Source organism: Vigna unguiculata, chromosome 11 (genome assembly GCF_004118075.2).
Source record: "Vigna unguiculata cultivar IT97K-499-35 chromosome 11, ASM411807v1, whole genome shotgun sequence".
Classification (NCBI taxonomy): domain Eukaryota; kingdom Viridiplantae; phylum Streptophyta; class Magnoliopsida; order Fabales; family Fabaceae; genus Vigna; species Vigna unguiculata.
Genome location: NC_040289.1, coordinates 27,932,440 through 27,955,410, shown reverse-complemented (window position 1 = coordinate 27,955,410; position 22,971 = coordinate 27,932,440). Strand labels below are relative to the sequence as shown.

Genomic DNA, 22,971 nt, shown 5'->3' with positions numbered 1-22,971 from the left:
TCTACATCAGCCACAACAAGACTCAGTTTACTACGTCCACAATCCTTACACATAAGCATCATCATTTGTTGCAAATGATGATCATGAACCTGATGAGGAACATGAACGACAACCTTCACAGGTTGAAGAACCTAGACCTGAAGTGCATAGGAGGAATCCCACCAAAAACAGGTGTTGACCTCGGTGTGGAACTAGACACCACTACGGTGATTAAAAGGACAAATATGTACTTTAATATTGTATTACATATGTATTAGGTCGTCTTTATGTGTTTGTAAGAGTTTGCCATGTTTAACACAAATTCACACATCAGTAATGCAAGAACTTAATCATTTCAAATGCTTCATTGCTAAATAGTGAACAACAACTTCTTTAGATAAAGTGAACAAGTTCAACCATCTTAAAGTACAATGTTAAAACACATAAAAGAAAACTAAATATGAACAAAGTTGTCACACTTCTCAACTTTCATGAAGTTAACATAAAAAGATATTGTCGTTGTCGGAACCATCATTTCGTGCCACTGAATGGCATGTTGAAGATCTTCGTCATTCCTTATAAAAAGGAACTCATCAATGCCTTTCGCAACAAATTCAGGAGGGACATGGTACCAAAGATGGCTGAGTGGGGGCTCAAATGGTCCCATCAAATGACTTCTTATGATGATGCGCATATAGTTAAGAGTAACGCCATTTGCAAATCTACATAAAGAGAACCTTCCATCTTCGAAATCAATAGCAGCATTAAAGGAATTATATGAGTTCAACTCCTCAAATAAAACCATTTTTACTTATTATACTAAGCACTCCACAACTTTCAAACCAAGGAACCACAACCTTAAATAGAATTGACTACCTTCACCTGGATAGCGTGCCAAGAAAGATATTTACTGTCACCACTGTAAAAGCTGGCCTCACTTGCACCTTCTAATTATGACAAGACTGATCAACTTTATTGGGAAGTGCCAAAGCTGATTAATTATATTACTCTTCTAAAAGGTGATAGATACTTCAATTAGGATAACGTGTCAATTCAGAAATTTACTGTCACCATTGTAAAAGTTGGCACATATTTGAAATAAATGGCCTCACTTGCACCTTCTAATTATGACAACACTTGTCAACTTTACTGGGACATGCCAAAGCTGATTTATTATATTACTTTTGTAAAAGGTGACAGATACTTCAATTGAGATAATGTGCCAATTAAGAAATTTAGTTTGACCACTGTAAAAGCTAACACATATTTGAAATAAATGGTCTCACTTCACCTTCTAATTATGACAACACTTGTCAACTTTATTGGGAGGTGCCAAGGCTGATTTATTATATTACCATTGTCATAATGTGTCAAGGAAGATGTTTAATTTGAGAAATTTACTCTCACCCTGCAATTTGGACAAGACTTGTCAATGCTTCGACATGGAACACTTTGGCATCAACACCCAAGAGAACTATTCAAATTCCTATCTTGTACATCCTTTCACACATGTTCAAAATGTATACCACATGTTAGCACTTATGTAGTCATGGGTAAGCAAAAATATTGCACAATGGTAGTGATAGACACCTTTATTTTCCTTTTCCAAACAACAAAGAGGGGCAAACTAGACTCACTTGAAGGAATATGAGTATGAAGATTTAACTTTATCATATGAACTTAAGGCATGAAAGTTCCACTATTGAAGTTATTGAAGAAAGAAAAAATTCATGTGCAAAGCATTGCACCTGGGTTAGCATTTAGTAAGTCACAGGTTGGCACATAGTAAGGGAATGAATTCATATGTTGTTAATTAAATTACAAAAATTTTATTCCTTGACTTACCAACATATACTCCCCACTAGTAATGAAGAGAGTGAAAATTGAAATAAGTTTTGTACATCATTTCACACATGTTAAAAATGTATACCATAGGTTAGCATTTATGTAGCCATGGGTAAGCAAAAATACTACACAGTGGTTTCACACATCTTTTCACACTTTCTGCTTTTTCTCTTCCCATTCGCATTTGCACCTTTTGTTTTTTCTCTTCTCGCTTCCTTCCAAGGAGAACCAACGTGAAAATTGAAAAAGATTAAAAAAAAATAGAAAGTAACAATGTCGCGTCAGGTTGTGAGAGAAGTTCTCAATAAATGGATGTTAATATATCATTTTCCTTAAATTTAATACCTACTATAAATTCTAACAATAAATTTTACATTATATATTTTTGTGTAAAAATAAATATTTTATCAATAAAAAATTCTTATAAACAAATCAAAATTTAAATATATAAATAAAAAATAAATTTGTACTTCAACCAAATTTTTTAATTTAAAATATTTAATAAACATTAAAAAATAAATAATACAACACCACATTAAACATTATATATAAATTATTTTTACTTTAGTTACCTCTATTATAATTCATAATTTTTTTTTCCAAAATCACTATTATAAAAAGAAAACTATTTTATATTTTCAAATTAACTTTTATATTTTCAAATTGCACATAAAATAACTTACTACACAATACAAAATCTATTTTAAAATCAACAAATTCAAAAAGACAAAAAAATTATTTATTTTTTCATTGTATCAAATAATACCTAAAATAACTAAAAACACACTATTAAACCTATTTTAAAAAGCAACATTTTTCACACAAAAAAAATAACTCTTAAAAGTATTTTATTAAAAAAATAAAAATTCTTAATTCTTATTTATTTAAAAAAAACAATATAGAATTCGGGTCCCTAGGGACCGAATTCAGACTGGTATAACAAAAAAAAATTCAAAATTGAGCCCAGAATTCGGTTGCCCGGAAACCGAATTCTGAACATAAAATAAAAGTGTGTTAACCATGTAAATATTGTGCACAGTATGCTATCTGGGTTATATTTTGAAAAAAGTATGCTAGATGGAAAAAAAATCTTTTATGGATAGTATATTGGTAGCCAATGAAAGGGTGGAAGAATACAAGATCCAAAAGAAGAGACAAGCTATAGTCAAGGTTGATTATTAAAAAGCTTATGATTCGGTAAGTTGGGACTTCTTATACAACATGATGTCTAGACACGAGTTTTGCCGAAAATGGATTCAATGAATCAAGGAATGTATGGAATCATCCTCTGTGTCAGTATTGGTTAATGGAAGCCCTACCAAAGTGTCTGTCCCAACTAGGGATCTTAGACAAAGGGATCATATGGCTCCATTCCTATTTCTCATTGTAGCGGAGGGCTTAACAAGGTTGGTAAGACAAGCTGTCAAGAAAGGTTTGTATTGTGAAGTTCAAGTGGGTACTTAATAGACTAAAGTGGGGTTATTACAGTTCGTTGATGACACGTTATTCATGTTTGATGCAACTACTCGTAGTGCCTAAGTAATAAAAGTCATTTTAAGATGCTTTGAATTGGCGTCTGGTCTTAGTGATAACTTCTACAAAACTAGAATTGGGGGGGGCTAGGTCTGAACACCACTCATATAAACAACCTCTCTAGCATTCTGAACTGTAAGCATATGAAAATCTCATTCATATAGGTTTTCCAATAGGGGGGACCCAAGGAAGCAACATTCACTTACACAAAAAAGGTCTTTTACGTTCGGTGCTTTTTGCTTGTCATCTGGTTTAGGTTAGATGTAATAACGATAGTCGTAAATTTACGTATGACTATGCATTAACAGACGTAAATTTACGTCTGGTACACAGTGTCATACATAAATTTATGCATGATTTTTGACAAATTTTCATGCTTTTGCATCGTCATCCCACCATGTGAAATGCAAAAACAACTGCAGCCCATCTGCACGCCAGATTTGCACCAACCACCACAAGTCTTCCAGGAAGTCATCACGCAACCACGGCGCAGTTGTCGGAGCACCACCACCTCCATAGGAGAAGATCACACTTATTGCAACAAGGAGCACTTGTCGAAATCAATCCACTTATTGCAACACTCCATCTTGTTAGAAATGAAGATGCCAACCACAACGCAGATCCATATCCAAACAGCCGCTGAAAAAGCACATGAGAGGCAACGCATCAAGAGCAAACACCCTTTGCGACATCGCCAACCATAGTCTTCCGCCACTGCACTTTGACCAAATTGTCGCTGGGTCTACGAACAATTGGGGGTTTCAACGTAAATGGAGGTGCACCAAAATGGAATCAAAAGAAAAACAAACCTCTCAACAATCAATCACGCGATGAAACACTGGTGCAGTCGCGAAACCACAAATTCGCTTTCTCGTCCAGTCGCAGCGCTATGTGGAAGATGATTGGGAATTTATGTTTTAACATTTATGTCTGGCACGCTATAGTCAGACGTAAATTTATGTTTGACTGGGACAAATATATGCTATAAAGGGACAAAGTATTGTTTTAGGAAGGTCATTGGGTGGGGGATGCACCATTTAGCTCGAGGTTCCATAGGTTATACCTAATCTTAAAAAGTAAACAAAGTCTCATAGTGGGAGTAGGACATTGGGTCGATAACACATGGGTTTGGGAATTAGTTTGGAGGAGACAAAGACTTGTTTGGGAGCAAGTTATGGAAGTACAACTCTATCAATTAATAATAGTCATACATTTAGGAAAGGGTATCTGGATACTTGGAGTTGGAAGGAAAATACGAAAGGACCATACATTGTAAGGTCTACATATATGAAGTTGATGGGTAACTCCAAAGGGGAAAGTGACAAGGTGTTCACAGAGTTATGGAGTATAAGAGTGATTCTGAAGGCACAGATAGGCTACACCTGGATAAGTTACTGACAAAGAATAAATTATCGGTGAAGGGGGTCCAATTACAACATTCCTTGTGTGAGTTATGCCTAGATTGTGAAGAGAGTGCATCACACCTATTTTTCTCCTGTATAGTGTCTCAAAAGGTGTGGAAAATGTGTGATAGTTGGATAGGGGTGAGCTCAATGCATCATAACCAAGCTACGATACACTTTAAACACTTTCATATGAGTAACTTAAACACTAGACAAAACACAATGTGGGAAGGAATGTGGCTGGCTATAGTTGGGGAAATCTGGAGAGATAATAATGGAGTGATCTTTAAGTAAAAGCAAGTTCACACTGAAAAGATTTTTAGTTTTGTTCAAGTAAACTCTTGGGCTTTGTTGAAACATAAAAATCCTTTGGTAAAGTTTTCATATAGTGACTGGTACTTCGCTCCTATTATGTGTTTAAAATCTTTATGATATGATGTTTTCTATGTTTAAGTTGTCAGGTGAGCATGACAGGGATTCCCATGTCTAAAGGAATGAGTTCTTCATCAATGATCATACACACTTCTATTGGTTACTATGTAACAACCAAAAGAAGGCATGCATACTTGGTTTTATATTCACTTTTTGTGTAATCTTGTAGGATGACCGAGGAAGGTGTGATCTGGATGGCTAATCTTAAGATTCCTGGCTAGCTTGACGTTGGGAATGCATAGGTCTTGCATTAAAAGTTCAGTTTTAATTATTTTTTTAGATTATTGTAGTAGCATAGTATGTTGTTGTCTCCTACCCAAACTATATTTCCTTACCAAGAATGTTGCTTAGATGTTGTTTGAAGGCCCCTGCAATATATATTTGTGTGTACAATGTCTAGGGGAGCCTTAGCTTTTGTACGTGAAAATTTTATTATTGTTTTGACAGGTTTTGGAGATGTGCTATATTTTTTCTCTCATCTTTTTGTAAATGGGTTAGAACACCTCACTAGTATTCTATTATTAATTTAAATTAATTTTTTTTCAATAAAAAAAATCTTAAGAAAGAGATAGAGCAATTTAAAAATGGAGAGACTTAGATTTATATTTATCGCGATTTTCAAAAACTTATCTAAGATGCACTTATGATTCTGGCATGTGTTCTATATGTTCTCAGATTAATTTTGCGATACCTTCGGTTCTTACTTCACATGACATGATTCTAGCGATTACTTATGATCTGATGACATTCCTCAAGCACTTGTTGATACTTATTTTTAAACCCTATTGATATTTCTGCCATTGATGCTTGTTGATACTTATTTTTAAACCCTATTGATATTTCTGCCATTGATGCTTATGTTGATCATATTGACATTCATAATGAGATTTAATACTTAATTTAGTGCTCCAATTTCATTCGAATTTTTATAAAGCTCCTAAATATTGATTTTTTTTCAATTTAATACTTCACTTTTTAAAAACATGAAATATAGTCTTTTAATTTTTTAAAGATATCCAATTTGGTACTTTTATTTGCTCACTGGCTTTTAATTTACAACCAACCATTTCCTATTTCTCTTCTCCACTCATTAGATCTTAGATTTATTCTTTTTAGACCATCATTTATCGTCAAACAGGAAACCAGTGAGTAACCAAATTAGGAATTCATCATGATTATGTGGTCAATATTTGTAATGAACGTACTACCCTTCAAACAAATAAGTGAAACTTGTAATGAACATCAATTAAACATATCTATACAAAACAAAAAATCGATTATGGGTCCATATTTTATTTTTCATGTCTTAATTTTGTTTTTCTACAGAGAAATTGAATGTGTTAAGATATCTTTAATATCTTATTCTTTTTTTTTATTGTTATTATTCTTCATATGTATTTTGGGCTTAGCCCATATGTTCTTTATTATAAATACAGACCCTATATGTATTTTCTACACAAGGAAGATTAATCTCAATCCATACTTTCTCTATATTCAATATGGTATCTAGACCCTAAGGATTTTTTTCCTGCCTCGGTCTCTGGTCCTTGCCAGTGTTGTCCACCGTCGTCAGTTGTCGCCCACCAACAGTCACTGTCGTCGGTCGCCGCCCACCATCGCCGACCGTCGGCCACCATCGTTGGCGTCGTCGCCAGTCGCCGTCTCCAGCCGCCGTCACCGTCGCCGGCCATCGTCACTATCGCCGAAAGTTCAAGTTCTATTGGCGATCGCACGTTTGTACTAGCCTCGACCTCGGCATTCCAGATCTGGGCTTCGTGTTTTCCGTCGCCTCCATGTCTGATTCATCCATTTTTCCTCCAAATGTTAGTATGCACTTATCCATTGATAAGTTAAATGGCAAGAATTATTCGACATGGGTGTCCGACGTTAAACTTAAAGTGATCATCATATCCTTAAAGTGACTGATGTTGATACCACTGAGTTTCCTCATTGGAAGAGAATTGATGCTCACTTATGCATGGTTCTCAAGAATACAATTCATGCTTCTTTGAAACCACTGTTTCGTGCCTACGGCACCTCTTGTAAAGTTTGGGAACAGGCCAAATTACTTTACACCAATGACACTCAACGTTTATATGGTGTCTGTCAAGATCTGCTTAATGTGGTTGCTTCTCGTACTCAAGACCTTGTTGCAGATTATGTTGGTAAGGTGACTGAGCTTTTTCATGAATTTAATGATGTATTACCTCCTGCCTCTACTCCTGTTCAGGAAATTGAGCTACGATCACGCTTCTTCATGGTTGTGATGTTACACGGGCTTGCTGATAAATATTTCCATGTCTGTGATCAAATTTTGGGTTCGACTATTATACCCAATTTTACCTCTACTTGTTCCACCCTTTTGTGTGTGCCTTGTCAACCTTCCACTGATCCACTTGTCCATGCCAATGATTCCTCTGCTTTGGTTTCTCACCGTGATGATCGTCAATGCTCACGCAAGCTGGAGAAAGGGCGTCACAAGTGTGATCATTGTGGCAAATTCGGCCACAAAATTGATCGATGTTATGCCTTACATGGTCGTCCTTCTCGATCTGCTGCTGTTGCACACACTGATCCTTCGTCACAACCATCTTCTGCATATCCTCATTCATTTGTTTTTGCCACCGACCAATCTGCTCTCTTCAATGAATTTCTCAAATGGAGTGAGGATCGTAAGCTTTCTAGTTCCACAGCTTCTGTTGCCCACACAGGTACATCTTTTGTTGGTCTGACTCAATCTTTGTCTGTTGGTCCTTGGGTGTTCGACTCAGGTGCCACCGATCATATTACTGGTAATAAATCTTTGTTTTCCTCTTTGTCCTCTCCAGATAATTTACCCTCTATTACAATGGCTAATGGGTCTCATGTTTCAGCTCATGGTGTTGGGACTGTCGATCTTTTTCCTTTTTTATCCATTGATAATGTTCTTTATGTTCCTAGGTCTTCTTTTAACTTATTATCCATTAGTTGTCTAACTCGATACCTTGATTGTGTTATTTCCTTTACCCAATCGTCTGTTTGTTTACAGGACCAGAATTCGAGACAGGTGATTGGCACCGGATGTGAGTCTCATGGTCTTTATCATCTCTGCCCTTCTTCTCATGTTGGCGCAGCTATAAAGTCTCCATCTCTTCTTCTTCGTGCTCAATTAGGCCATCCTAGTCTTGCCAAGTTGCAGTAACTTGTTCCTGGCTTCTCCAAGTTGTCCAAGTTGGTGTGTGAGTCATGTCAGTTAGGCAAGCATAGTCGTAGTTCTTTTCCTCGTAGTGTTGCACACAGTGCTTCGTCCCCTTTTGCCTTAGTTCACTCTGACATTTGGGGACCTAGTCGTGTTGCATCTAGTTTAGGTTTTCAATACTTTGTTACTTTTATTGATGATTATTCCCAGTGTACTTGGTTATTTTTAATGAAGAGTCGTTCTGAATTATTTCATATCTTTCAATCGTTTTTCCATGAAATTCAAACTCAATTTGGTGTTCCTATTAAAATTTTGCGGAGTGATAATGGTCGTGAATATCTTTCCAATTCTTTTAAACAATTTATGGCTTCGTGTGGCATTCTGCATCAAACGTCTTGTGCATATACACCTCAACAAAATGGGGTGGCTGAACGGAAAAATATACACCTTATTGAAACTACTCGCACTCTTTTAATTCATGGTGAGGTTCCTCATTCTTTTTGGGGTGATGTTGTTCTCACTACTTGTTATCTTATTAATCGTATGCCTTCTTCGGTTTTAAATAATAAAATACCGCATTCCATTTTATTTCCTCATGAACCTCTTCATCCCTTACCCCTCAAGGTTTTTGGGTCTACATGTTTTGTGCACAACTTTAGTCCTGGGCTTGATAAATTGTCTCCTCGTTCACACAAATGTGTTTTTTTAAGGTTTACGCGATACCAGAAAGGGTACAAGTGTTTTTCTCCTTCTCTTAACCGCTATTTTGTTTGTGCAGATGTCACCTTCAATGAGTCTTCCTTTTACTATAAAAGTTCTTCTCCTTTCATTGAGTCTCCATCTAATACCGTTGATTTTCCTAGTCTTGTTAATATTCCTATGATCTGTGATCTTCCAGGTGTGCCTTGTACGCCGTCAGTTTCTGTTCCACCACCTCTTCAGGTTTATAGTCGTCGTCCTCGTCCTCAACAACCAGCGAGTGACTCACCTCAAGTGCCAACTATTGTGTCTCCTCCGGCTCCGACAACTAAGTCTCCCTTTCCACAGAGTGACCTTCCCATCGCCCTCAAAAAAGGTATTCGTTCTACACGTAATCCTTCTCCTCATTATATTGCTTTAAGTTACCATAAATTGTCTTCACCTTTTTATGTTTGTCTTTCATCTATTTCTTATGTGACCATCCCAAAATCTGTTCGTGATGCCTTAGCCCATCCTGGTTGGCGTCAGGCCATGCTCGATGAACTGAGTGCTCTTCATAATAGTGGAACTTGGGAGCTTGTCCCATTACCGTCTAGGAAATTTGTTGTTGGTTACAAGTGGGTTTTGGCTATTAAAGTTGGACTTGATGGTACTATTGATCGTCTCAAAGCACGTCTTGTGGCCAAAGGTTACACCCAAATCTTTGGGTTGGATTATGGTGATATTTTTTCTCTAGTGGCGAAGATGGCTTCTGTTCGTTTATTTATTGCCATGGTGGCTCTTCAAAAGTGGCCTCTTTATCAATTGGACGTTAAAAATGCTTTCCTCAATGGCGATTTGCAAGAAGAGATTTATATGGAGCAACCTCCTGGGTTTGTTGCTTAGGGGGAGTCTTCTAGGTTGGTATGTCGTCTTCGCAAATCTTTATATGGCCTAAAACAGTCTCCAAGGGCCTGGTTTGGAAAATTTAGCAATGTTGTTCAACAATTTGGTATGACTCGGTGTGAGGTAGATCATTCAGTTTTTTATCGTCATTCAAGTGTTGGATGTGTCTACTTGATAGTGTATGTTGATGATATTGTTATTACTGGCAGTGATAACCATGGCATCTCTCATATGAAACAACATCTTTGTGATCATTTTCAGACCAAAGATCTTGGAAAATTCATATATTTCTTGGGTATTGAGGTGGCACAGTCCGACAAAGATGGTATTGTTATTTCTCAACGAAAGTATGCACTGGATATTTTGGAAGAAACTAGGTTGATGAATTCAAAATCTGTTAACACACCTATGGATCCCAATACTAAACTTCTACCAAATCAGGGGAAGCCTATGTCAGATCCCGAACAGTATGGAAGATTAGTTGGGAAATTGAATTATCTTACAGTTACTCATCCTGACATTTCCTTTATAGTCAGTGTGGTAAGCCAATTTCTTAATTTTCCGTACGAAGATCATTGGAATGCAGTCATTCATATACTGAAGTATATTAAAGGATCTCCTAGTAAAGGTTTGTTATATGGTTCTAATATACAAGAGTTGTTTGTTATTCAGATGCTGATTGGGCAGGATCTCCTTCTGATAGAAGGTCTACATCCGGATATTGTCTCTATTGGAGGTAACTTGATCTCTTGAAAAAGCAAGAAACAAAGTGTTGTAGCAAGGTCTAGTGCAGAAGCAGAATATAGAGTCATGGCTTCAGCCACTTGTGAGCTTGTTTGGCTTAAGCAGTTGCTCAAAGAGTTACACTATCTTTCATGAGAGGACTAAACACATTGAGATTGATTGTCATTTCATTCGAGAAAAGATTATGTCTAGAGATATTAAGACATATTTTTACTAAATCTTTACAGAAACCGAGAATTAGTTATACTTGTAACAAGCTTGGTACATACGATTTGTATGCACCAACTTGAGGGGGAGTGTTAAGATATCTTTAATATCTTATACTTTGTTTCTATTGTTATTATTCTTCATATGTATTTTGAGTTTAGCCCATATATTCTTTATTATAAATACAGTCCCTATGTGTATTGTATTTTCTACACAAGGGAGATTAATCTCAATCCCTACTTTTTCTATATTCAATGAAAGAAGCTTTTTAAGTTCAAACTTGAATTAGAGATTTTAAATCAAAATAATAAATCAATGATCTTTAGTCTTTCTTGGGTTCTATCATTACTATTTCCTTATACTTTTTATTGATTTTATTTAGACTTTTTAAATAAATTTATAAGTATTAGTAGATTATATTTCTTCTAAAATGAATCTAGAATTATTAATAAACTTTTTCAATTATAACATAAAACTTCGGACATGAAACCTAGTCTTGGTGCTGTAGAGGGTTGAGAATGTTAACTCATTGACCACCTTTCACCTAAGTTCATGCTTTCGCTGAAGTACAGCTCTCTCCCCTTCAGTTGGTCTGAATTAATTCAAATGTATTCACGTTGTTTTACTATAAAGAGTAATGGTTTAGTTGCAATGATTTTACAAAAAAAAAAAAAAAAAAAAAAAAAAAAAAAAAAAAACTCATTTTTACATGGAAATTATTCGAAAGTGATGTGAATTACTTTTCTACCTTTTCATCCACTCAGCCAACTTGTGGCCCTATTTCTTACCATCTAAACTTTCTTGATCAACCGGAATATCTTTTAAAAGCAATCATAATAAAAACATAAAATTCCAAAACCACCACTGTTTTATACTCAGATGACACCTTAAACTAAGTTTATATCAGAACAAAATGTTTAACAACTTACCTCCCTAATTCAAGGAATTTTTGTAATGTGAGGTGTCAGTAAAGCAACTGCATGTGAACATCAGTTTCAGAAAAAAAAAAGTAATAAAAAATGTGCTTAACTTTCTCTAAACTTACAAAGGTGTCCAAAACCTTGCTGACCAGCGTGACACAGGAAAAGGATCAGTCACTATTAATGCCCGATTAAATGCAGGAATGAGATGCTCCGTCTCTACCCTAGATACATTTTATGGCATTTGCCACAACTCCTTCAGAACATTAAATAAATTGAAAAGAGAAATGGAAACTGTATATAATTTTTAAATGGATAGGAACAAAATTAGAAGACTCAACAATCAAAATCGGTTTTTGCTTTAGCATTTTCTTCTATCCGTAAAAACGGCAAATGCAACTACTGCACCACCCTCTGTCTTTCATCACCATTCTCTTGCTCAACCTGAAAACAACGAAAATCATGGTTACAATATCATATTTTGAACCCAAAACTAATTCAAGCATTTCATGCATCTCTAAACATGTGAATGTCTAAACATGTGAGGATCGTACATAAAAATATGAATAAATTATAGTATATTAGAAAGTGCAAACATAATCTTACAAATCAGTTTTATACTATTAAGTTGTTATAGTGCATTTCTTAAATGGAAACAGAGTATCTTAGAGAGGACCATCATGCCTATTTTTCCACCCACTATCAAACCACCCATACATATCTATTCACACACTTGAAATGCCCAGACGTGGGAAAGTGTGTTGGAGATACTATATGGACTACAAATATGGTCAAATTATAGTATATAAATATCTAAACCTCAATTTACAAATTGATTTTGTGAAATTGTTAAATTAGACTTGAAGTTCACTTTCTAATAAAACTCAACTAACGTCAATAGAGAAGAAATCCACTCTAATATGGAATGTATTGAATTCAACACTGTTTGGCACTCATACAGTTGACTTTAGCATTGTTTTTGCTTTCTAAACGCTACTTGTACAATTAAAGATGGAATGAAGCTAATTGATGCCTTATTCTTTAAACACAAATGCATATTAATCATAAAATTACAACGTGTCATAATCATGATAATAATTGTTAGAATGTAGCTTTGGCAAACCAAACACAGCAAAAACTAGGTAATATCAAGTAAGAAGGGAAAATATCGACAACGATTTAGTTCTCATTATTGTCAGAAATACTCATCACATGGATTAGAGATGCATGTATAACATTATTGAAGTAAACATTGGATTAGCTTGTTATTAACTAACTTTCAAATTTACAAATTGGTTTTGTGAAATTGTTAAATTAGACTTGAAGTTCACTTTCTAATAAAACTCAACTAACGTCAATAGAGAAGAAATCCACTCTAATATGGAATGTATTGAATTCAACACTGTTTGGCACTCATACAGTTGACTTTAGCATTGTTTTTGCTTTCTAAACGCTACTTATACAATTAAAGATGGAATGAAGCTAATTGATGCCTTATTCTTTAAACACAAATGCATATTAATCATAAAATTACAACGTGTCATAATCATGATAATAATTGTTAGAATGTAGCTTTGGCAAACCAAACACAGCAAAAACTAGGTAATATCAAGTAAGAAGGGAAAATATCGACAACGATTTAGTTCTCATTATTGTCAGAAATACTCATCACATGGATTAGAGATGCATGTATAACATTATTGAAGTAAACATTGGATTAGCTTGTTATTAACTAACTTTCAAAAATACAGAAGTATTGGCTCTATTTTCAGCTTCCGAAAAACAAAAAGGTTTCACTATCAAACAGTCTATCTTAAAAGTTCTCAGTCAAGAAATTACAGTTGTATTTGAAAACAATATTGAAATTATTATACGCAAAAGCTCCCCTAAGTTAAGATCTTCATAGAAGGAAACATTGTATAATTACCTCAACAAGGACCCTTGTCTTCTTTGATTTAGAATCAAGGCCATTCTTCTCATGTTTCTTTGAAGATAAAATCATTTTCCTTTTTGCTCTACTCTGATCAACTGTTTCATCATCTTCCTCTTCATCTTCCTCATCATCAGAGCTTTCAGCTGCATAAGTACACTTTATCATGATTTTGCTTTTCTAATATGCAAGTTTGGAACTATTTAAAAATTCATGAACACAGATTCCTTCTTAACATGAAAGGCTATCACACCCAACAAATAATGAAATAATGAACACATAACAAAGGCATCACACATAACAAAGGCATCACACACAACTCAGCATTTCAAGTTCTAGCCAAGCAGAAAGCAGCTTTGTATGTGACTTTTATTATTTTACTTCTATTGGGGGGGCGGGTATCATCATCTTATTACTGCATCAAATCTAGAAGAAATGAAGACATGAAAAATTATTAAAGAAATTATGGCAAAACCAAATTCCTTGTTGAGTGACCAATTATTTAAAACAAAAATGGGAACATAATTCACTATTTCATCACAAATAAAAAATGCCATCCATATACATTTTAACAAATGAAAAATACTCAATGCATGTTCCAAAGCTTCTAAACTAAATTTGACTATTTTCACCATCATCATAATTACCCTGTGACTTGTGAGTAACAAAACCACCAAAATCCTCCATATCTTCTTCCTCTTCAAGTTCATCATATCCTTCTACATATTCTATCTCTGGTTCCTGTCCATTCCAAAAACAAAAAATAAATAAATTGAATAGATTAAACACATTTAAAAAGGTTAAACTGCAAATAGTTCTTAAATTAAACATGATTGGTAACAGACAAAAAAATGGGTTAGTGGACAAATACCTCTTCATCCTCCTCTTCATCAACAGGTTGAAGATTCTCCATATCGAGAACTTTATTGTACTCTTCAAGAGGATAATTATATATATCACTTTGTTGATAAACTCCTTTTTGAAGGCGTTCTAATAGCTCTTTTTCAATAGACTAAATAATGTTGAAAAGCACCAATGAGTAAAGTGAAGAGTGAAAAAAGCATAAAATTATGTGTATGAGTAACATTAGGATTGACTATAACCTTTTCCAACAAAGCTGCTTTCTCAGCCTTCTCTTCTCTTCGAGCCTCTCTCTTTTTCTCTTTCCTTGGAGTTGTCATTATTTTCTCCCTGTAAAACAGCAACCACTTTATACTATGATAAACTGCTATGAACATTTAATTGCGACATCAGCTTAAAAAATAGAATTATAGATAAAAGATATAACACAAAATGTATGACCTCACCTTAAACATAAAATCATATTCAAAATAATGCATAGATACATACATGTGTATAAATAAAAGACAGGAAGAATACCTATGAAGTCACACATTCAAAATTAACTCCAATTTAAGTTCTGGAAAAAGGAATTTATAATAAAATAATGGGATTAAAACTAATTAAGTAATAATGAAGTTGTATAAAAATTAGAGCCCGAGGGATGAAACATAAACATAGAATAAATTATTACTAAATGCTCAAAACGGTTCAATACAAAAAAATGCATCCCATGAGACCGATATTTCCACATACATTAATGTAGTAATTACCTAAACAAGCTTTGGTTGGTGCATTACAATATACAAGTAAATGATTTCATAATAGTGTTTCCTAATTAAACAAATATGGTACAGGAAGTATACAGAGAGAAGAGGAAATATCCTGGACAACAGAAATAAATTATTACTAAAACACTAAAAATGGATCAATACAAAAAAAAAATCCCATGGGACCAATATTTCTCTCTCTCTTTCTCTGTGTGTGTGTGTATACACACACATATATTAATGTAGTGACCAGAAACATAATTTGGTTGGTGCATTACAATATACAAGTAAATGATTTCTTGTAGTGTTCCTAATTATACAAATATACAGGAAGTAGACAGAAAGAAGAGGAAAAACCTGGACGACAGAAATCAATCATACGCAGATAACCCCTCTCTCATAAACTTATCCATCTTTGGAATTACTTATCCGAGGAATGCATATTGAAGAAGTTTGGAATGCAATTAGATGTCATACTACCAAAAACATTAAAAATTCATAAAATATGGGTAAAAAATTAAAGGTGAGGTAGTAAAATTAGATCTAACAGTGGGGGATCCAATTTTTTCCCTAAGCTGAAGCAATATAATTTGTTACTTCACCCAAAATGGATTTTCAGCATCAGAATTAAAGGATGATGATAGTAGTAGTACTAGTAGCCCAATTTTTACTTTGTTAGTGTAGATTCTTTTATTTCAACCAAATTTAGCCCAAAACCAATACAATCAGTAACCTATTCAATAAAAATCAGATGTAATATGGAAGGGTATTGAGGTTTTACTCCATGTTCAGTGACAATCTCATTCATTCACAGAAAATTAATTTTCCTTCATACATGCAAAAATAAATTTATCAGACTGGCTATTCAAATGATACAAAAATTAGAGCATCTGGACTACAAGCTACTTGTATAAAATTAGGCACTGGTAAACATGATAAGATAAAACAAACTGAACATGGGAATATGATTTCAAACCTCGTCTTTAAAGCAAGTTTCCTCATACGTATCCGCATCTGGGTCATTTTTGTCAGTCGTTGCTTTATCTTGTGTATAAGAAGCTTGGGCCAATACATCTGCCAATGCAGAAACACATTCAATCTTGACAATACTAACCGGTAAAATGTTGAATAGTTAAATATGCCAAAGACTACATATATCAACAGTACCAGATGTTTGTCTATGACTTCAAGTGCCTTCTCATAATTCCTAGGCAGCTTTACTCTTTCCCACAAATCTTTCGGCATGTGAGCCCGTTCTATAGTTTTCATGTAAAGATAAAACACTCCTGCAACACCCAATGCAAATTATGATTCTACACATATTTTGCCTTCAATTACTCATTTATTGCACTTGTCACTCACGAATATAACCATTTAGGGGCGTTCGGAAGAGCATATATGAGCTAATTTAAATTTATCTTCAAAAGTTATGCAGAAAGTTGAAGCTATCTGGTCAAAATTATGAAAGTGGCTGGCATAAACTCTTTCTAACAAATTTCAATAAGCTTTGCAGTGAGACTTATTAAACTACAGAAATGTTTGGATAAACTTCTCAACGAGTACTTACCAGAGAAGAAAATTTTAAAAAAAAAAAATCAACATTCAACACACTACAACTTCTATACATGCTCTCCTATCTAACTTCTCCATAAACCGAAGTATACAAGTTAATATTATCTTGTGTAAATTCGATAAATTTATCCAAACAGGGCTATAACAAATTTATAGTTCCAACAAAATGATAACATAAGCGTCTTAACCAGCCCTACTACACAGTACAAAGCATCAATTCCATCCAAAACAAAACCTAGCTCCAAAAAGGCAACAACAAAAAAAGTGTTTGTAAGCAAAAGTACCATTGTCTTCTCGAATAGTGGCATATCGACTATTAGCCAAAGGGCACGAACTTCTGTTACAAACCCCAGTTACGTTGTAAGGGTTTCTACAGAAATTCCCCGTCGTAATTCTACGATAAGGGAAAAAAAAAAGTGAACGATTAGTTTGAGCTCGTAACAACACCATCAATAAAACAAAATCATAAATCTGAAGAGAGACTAAAGAAAAGGAAAATCGAAAACAAAAAGTTAGGGAACTTCTTACTTGGCCAAATAACTACAATGGTTATGCCTGATAACTTGCCATATGACCTCGTCGTGTTGCATCGTTGCCCCAAAGTTTTAGGGTTCAGCTTCGGCGGTGTCGTTTCAAGGTGCGACGGATGTCGTTTTATTGCGGAGTGAGAGAACTTGAGGCGCCGCTGTGAACTACGAAGGGAAGGCTTTCTTTACTGGAGATCGACAGTGGCCTCCGTTGAAACACTATCGTCCGCGAACGTTTAGGAGTAGGTTTTACTTCAGGGTTTTATTTGAGGTTTTTAATATAAAATATAAATAGAGATTAACCTTTTAATTTTAATATATAAAATATGATATCACATAAAAAAGTTTAATCAGTAAATTGATCATAATATTTAATTATATAATTCATTTTTATCTTTATTTTTGTGTTAAAATTTCGTTTTTGTTTTGAAACTCTTTATTTTAACGTGTGTTATTTTTCAATTTTAACATATGATATTTTTGAAATCGTTTAATACGTAGCACTTTCAAAATTTTAACCCATAATATTCTAAATGTAGTAATTGTCAATTTTGAATCAAATTTATTTTATTTAAAAAATATTAAAATTTAATTGAGTTAAGAAAATATATATAAAAACTAATAAATTTAAATATGAAAACAAAAATATTAATTAAATTTTAAAAATAAGTTATATAAATATGTGTGATGTTTAATTACCTATTGCCCATAAAAATATTACCACTACGTAATTATTCAAAATGAACTTATTCACGGACAAAAGAATGCGTTGGGACATTTAGAGTTTTATTTGAATTTATTTTGAAAATATATTAAGTGCAACTTATCATATTTATATTATCTAAATTTAACTTCAAATTAAATAATAAATCATGAATATAAATATCTTGCTTTTCAAACTTGATAAATATTCGTGACAGTCGAATGTGTTATGGGTCTAAAATAAAAATAATAAATAAGGTAACATGCAAGAATAAGTAAAAGAGAATAAAATTTGAAAAATAGATATATATTATTGCGTGACATCTTATTATTTGAAAATACATATTATGGCGTAACAGTTTATTTGGAAATTTAAATTCTTATTATTTGGGAATAAATAACATAGTTTTGATAGATTTAAAATAATATTTCAAAATTCAATTCACTTTTTATGTATTTATTTTATTGATTTTAAAAAAATACACACTACAACTTGTGAGACCCCTTTTATTTCCCTTTTCTTCTCTCCACTGCCCACACACAGAAACTAGGCTCTCCTAAATACTCACACACTGCATCCACCTTCAGAATTTCCAATCCTCTCCAACCAGAAAACTGCAAATTCTCATTCTGATCCACCCTCTCTTCTTGTTGCAGCCAGCAACACTGAATCTGGAGCTGAATTTCTCACTCAAGTTGTTCTCCCCTCCCATTCTTGTAAGTTTACTTCAAGTCTTTCTCTTTTCTCTGCAAATTCGATCAATGGAGCATCTCCTTCTTTGAAGTCCTAACTGGAGTTCTATTCTCACTCTAAATTTGTACTTTCTAGCTTCCTAGGTTGTGTGATTGAGGGGTTCCTTTGTTGAAAACGTTTTGCTTCTTGGAGATTTCATAAGGTAAGGGAATCTAGCCAAATTTTCTCTAATTTTCGCATAGAAGTCTTTCTAATGGGTTGGAAGTTCATGATTTAGTGTTGTATGAATGTTTGATCGGTATGATTGAGTGTATGAATGGATTGAGCAAAAATCTTGTGTTGTTGCATGTTGAAACAGATTAGGAACCTGGTATTTTCGCCTAGGCGAGTAGCTCTCGCCTGAGCGAAAACGCCAGGAATTTACCCCTTGGAACTGCTCGAAGTCTCGCCTAGGCGAGCTGGGTTCGCCTGAGCGAGAGAGACACTCTCGTCTAGGCGAAACAGTTTAGCCTGAGCAAAAATTCGCCCAGTTTTAGAGTTGCCCACTATTTGAGTCTCGCTCAAGCGAGAGTGACCCGCCTAAGCGAGGGTAACCCTCTCGCCCAGGCGAGATCTTCTACCTTAAGCGAGTTCCTCTGTAGAATTTTGATTTTTCCTTTATTTTAAAGTATTGAAGGTTATCATGAGTAATATATTGTGATGTTTGTTGTATTGTGCTTGAATTCTTGTGATTAGTAGAACCTATAGTAGAGTTGTATGAAATCAGATTATTGGAAGGTGTGGTAGCACTAGAATTCAAGGGAAATTCTAGAGGGTAAGTTATTGTATGTAAGAACATGAGGACTCCTAAATTGGTTGGTATCCTGAAACTCCAATAATCATTCACGCTCAGATAGAGCAGAATGGATTATGTCGTGAGGAGTAGCAGGATGTCCTAGTCTCTAGACTTGATCAAGTCTTAGACGCGAAGGGGACTTACCTTGTGAGCGGTCGGGTGATGGCCCCATGTGTCCATACTCTGCAAAGTTTGGGAACCGTTACAGGTGCAAGCCGCAAAGAGCTTCAATGTTCCTTACATAATCCGGATATTGAGTCTAGAGATGTGGGTATTATACTGTATTATGAGAGCTTAATTAGTTATGACGGATGTGATAAGTTCTGATTTATGCTTATTATGAAACTGTATGATTTTTCTCAATTAAGTTAGCTTACCCTTTCTTGCATATGTTTGTTTCCTCTGTGTTTTCTTTTCTCTTTTGCTATGATTGCCTTTTTGGTGTGAGCAGACACAAGTGTAGGCGAAGATACTCCTCTCCATGATAGGAGTTAATCTGTAGTCGTGGATATCTAGTAGTAGTTGCTACCTTATGTTCTGTTGAACTTTGGCGTTTTGTTAACCCCTTTTTACTAGTGTTAGCTGTAACATAACTAGTTCGGGTATAGTTAAATTTTGGATGACTGTATTGGTATTATACTCATAGATCAGCCTTTTCTCTTACTATCTGTTTTGGGTTATCATGATATGATATTTTATTTAGTAGAAAAAGGCTATTAAATTGGATGTTACATTTTTGGTATCAGAGCAGTAGTTCCTCTAGAATCTGTGGGTGTGAGCCTGCTTGGTTTCTGTTGCGTGTTCTCCATAATGCCTTTAGTATGGTTGTAATATCTGCTAGTCAGACTGATGATTCTCTCTTTATGTGGTCAGAGCTATGGCACCTAGGCCCCCTCCTCCTCCCATTCCCAACCCAGATAATCCTCAATTGGTGGGAGCAATCGAAGCAATGATTGCAGCCATGCAGCAATAGAGTGCTACCATGGTGAATCAGCACAATCTAGCCTTACAACAGATGGAGTCTGCTAGGCTAGCAGTAGAGACAACTCAACAGAGGCATTTGGAAGCCTTACGCCAGATAGGAGAAAATTGTTCAGCAGCCGGTACTTCCCAAGCGCCATCACCCCGAGTGTAAGAGTGGAGTTTGGAAGATTTTCTACAGCATCATCCATCCCGTTTTGATGGCAAGACTAGCCTGGATGGGGCAGATTAGTGGATGCGGGATATGGAACGGATCTATGATGCAAAGAGATGTCCTACAGAGAACAGACTGGCCTACATTGAGTATCTTCTTGCTGGGGAGGTCGTGCACTGGTGGTCCAGCTTGAAGATGATGCTGGAAGATAATAGGGAACCAGTCACTTGGGATCTATTCAAGAAGAAGTTTTATGCTGAATATTTCCCCGATAGTGTGAGGTATGCAAAGGAGGTTGAGTTCTTGCAGCTGATGCAAGGAAGCATGTCGGTATCTGAGTATGCGAAGAAGTTCAAGCACTTGGGGAGATTTCATACCCTGAAGATGGCAGAGGATTGGCAATGTAGAAAGTTTGAAAATGGGTTGAGAGACGATCTTAAACTTGTGGTGGTCCCACTCTCTATCACGGAGTTCCCTACTTTGGTAGAGAAAGCTAGAGTCATGGAGAAGTTAAAGGCTGAAGTCGAACTCAGCAGTGGCCTCAACAAAAGGTGGGAGGACCTTCTGGGTCCACGAGCAGACAAAAGGATAGGAGGAAACCATACTCTAGACCTCAGCCTCAGGGGTCCAGGAGATTCTCACCCCAGTCTCATCAGCATCAGTCTCACAAGCCACATTGTCATCATTGTGGAGGGCCCCACATGAGGAGTTCTTGCCCTTAGCTTGGGGGTAGGCAGACACGTCACAAATGCGGCTAGGAGGGCCACTTCTTCAGAGACTGCCCCAATGGTAGGGGCACAGCGCCGAGGCCTCCGACACAGTCTCAGCCACAACAGACCAGGGGAGGTACAAGACCTCAGGCAGTTGGTCGAGTGTACGCTATGACGGGTGCGGAAGTGACTGGAGCAGGTAACCTCATCATCGGGTCTTGTGTGATTGTTGATAGGAATTTGCATGTCTTATATGATTCTGGAGCGACACACTCCTTTGTGTCTGAATCAGTAGTGGTAGAGTTGGGTCTTATGGTGAGGGAACTCCAGTATGACCTGGTGGTGTCCACGCCTGCTTCTGGGATGGTCAGAACCTCGACAGTGTGTGCTTGGTGTTTGATCGAGGTGGATGGACGCAAGTACAAGGTAAACCTTATCTGTTTACCCCTGGAAGGGTTGGATGTAATCTTGGGAATGGATTGGCTATCTACCAATCGTATTCTCATTGATTGTAATGAGAAAAAGGTGTTATTACCTAGCTTGGGAGAGGAGGATCAGTTGGTGTCCTCACAACAGGTGGATAAGGCAATCAAGGAAGGGTCTCGGTGTTTCTTGATTCTGACTCAGCTGTCAATTGAGGAGGGAGACGAAAATATTGAGATACCTGTAGTAAAAGACTTCTCAGATGTGTTTCCAGAAGATGTGCCTGGATTACCTCCTTCTAGGGAGATAGAGTTCTCCATTGATCTGGTTCCGGGAGCAGGGCCAATATCAATAGCACCTTACAGAATGGCTCCTGCTGAATTGGTAGAATTGAAGAAACAGATCGAAGAACTTCTAGAGAAACAATTCATCAGACCAAGCGTGTCACCCTGGGGAGCGCCAGTGTTGTTGGTCAAGAAGAAAGACGACAGTTCTAGACTCTGTGTAGACTATAGGCAACTAAACAAGTTAACCATTAAGAACAAATATCCTTTGCCAAGGATAGACGACTTGATAGATCAGTTGCACGGAGCTATGGTGTTTTCTAAGATAGATCTGAGATCAGGATATCATCAGATTCGAGTCAAGTCTGATGATGTGCAGAAGACCGCTTTCAGGTCCAAGTACGGGCATTATGAGTATGTAGTGATGCCTTTTGGTGTGACTAACGCCCCTGCCTCGTTCATGGACTATATGAACAAAATCTTTCGATCGTTTCTTGACAAATTTGTTGTGGTTTTCATTGATGATATCTTAATCTACTTTCGCACTCATGAAGAGCACACATAGCACCTAAAGACAGTTCTGAACATCCTAAGAGAGAAGCAACTGTATGCAAAATTGTCGAAATGTGAATTTTGGATGACCACAATCCAATTCTTGGGACACATGATTTCAGCTCAGGGCATATCTGTGGACCCATCCAAGGTGAAAGCTGTGTTGAAGTGG

At 35.8% G+C, this 22,971-nt stretch overlaps 1 protein-coding gene across 1 annotated transcript; it reads right to left on the bottom strand.

Moving 5' to 3' along the window:
* Positions 1–11,785: 11,785 nt before the first annotated feature.
* LOC114168504 (protein MAK16 homolog) lies at positions 11,786–17,711 on the bottom strand. Its single transcript, XM_028053346.1, has 9 exons — positions 17,466–17,711; positions 17,222–17,331; positions 16,533–16,651; positions 16,342–16,439; positions 14,859–14,946; positions 14,627–14,767; positions 14,403–14,496; positions 13,753–13,901; positions 11,786–12,269 (listed from the first exon to the last, which is right to left on the bottom strand). The coding sequence occupies exons 1-9, from the start codon at positions 17,525–17,527 to the stop codon at positions 12,225–12,227; spliced, it is 906 nt and encodes a 301-aa protein (XP_027909147.1). The 5' UTR covers positions 17,528–17,711; the 3' UTR covers positions 11,786–12,224.
* Positions 17,712–22,971: the final 5,260 nt, after the last annotated feature.

Coding starts and splice junctions, on each gene's coding strand:
- LOC114168504 (XM_028053346.1), bottom strand. CDS start 17,527: ATGCAACACGACGAGGTCATATGGCAAGTTATCAGGCATAACCATTGT. Junction 14,768..14,858: donor AAGCAGCTTTGTTGGAAAAG/GTTATAGTCAAT, acceptor AACATTATTTAG/TCTATTGAAAAAGAGCTATT. Junction 13,902..14,402: donor TGTTACTCACAAGTCACAGG/GTAATTATGATG, acceptor GTACTTATGCAG/CTGAAAGCTCTGATGATGAG.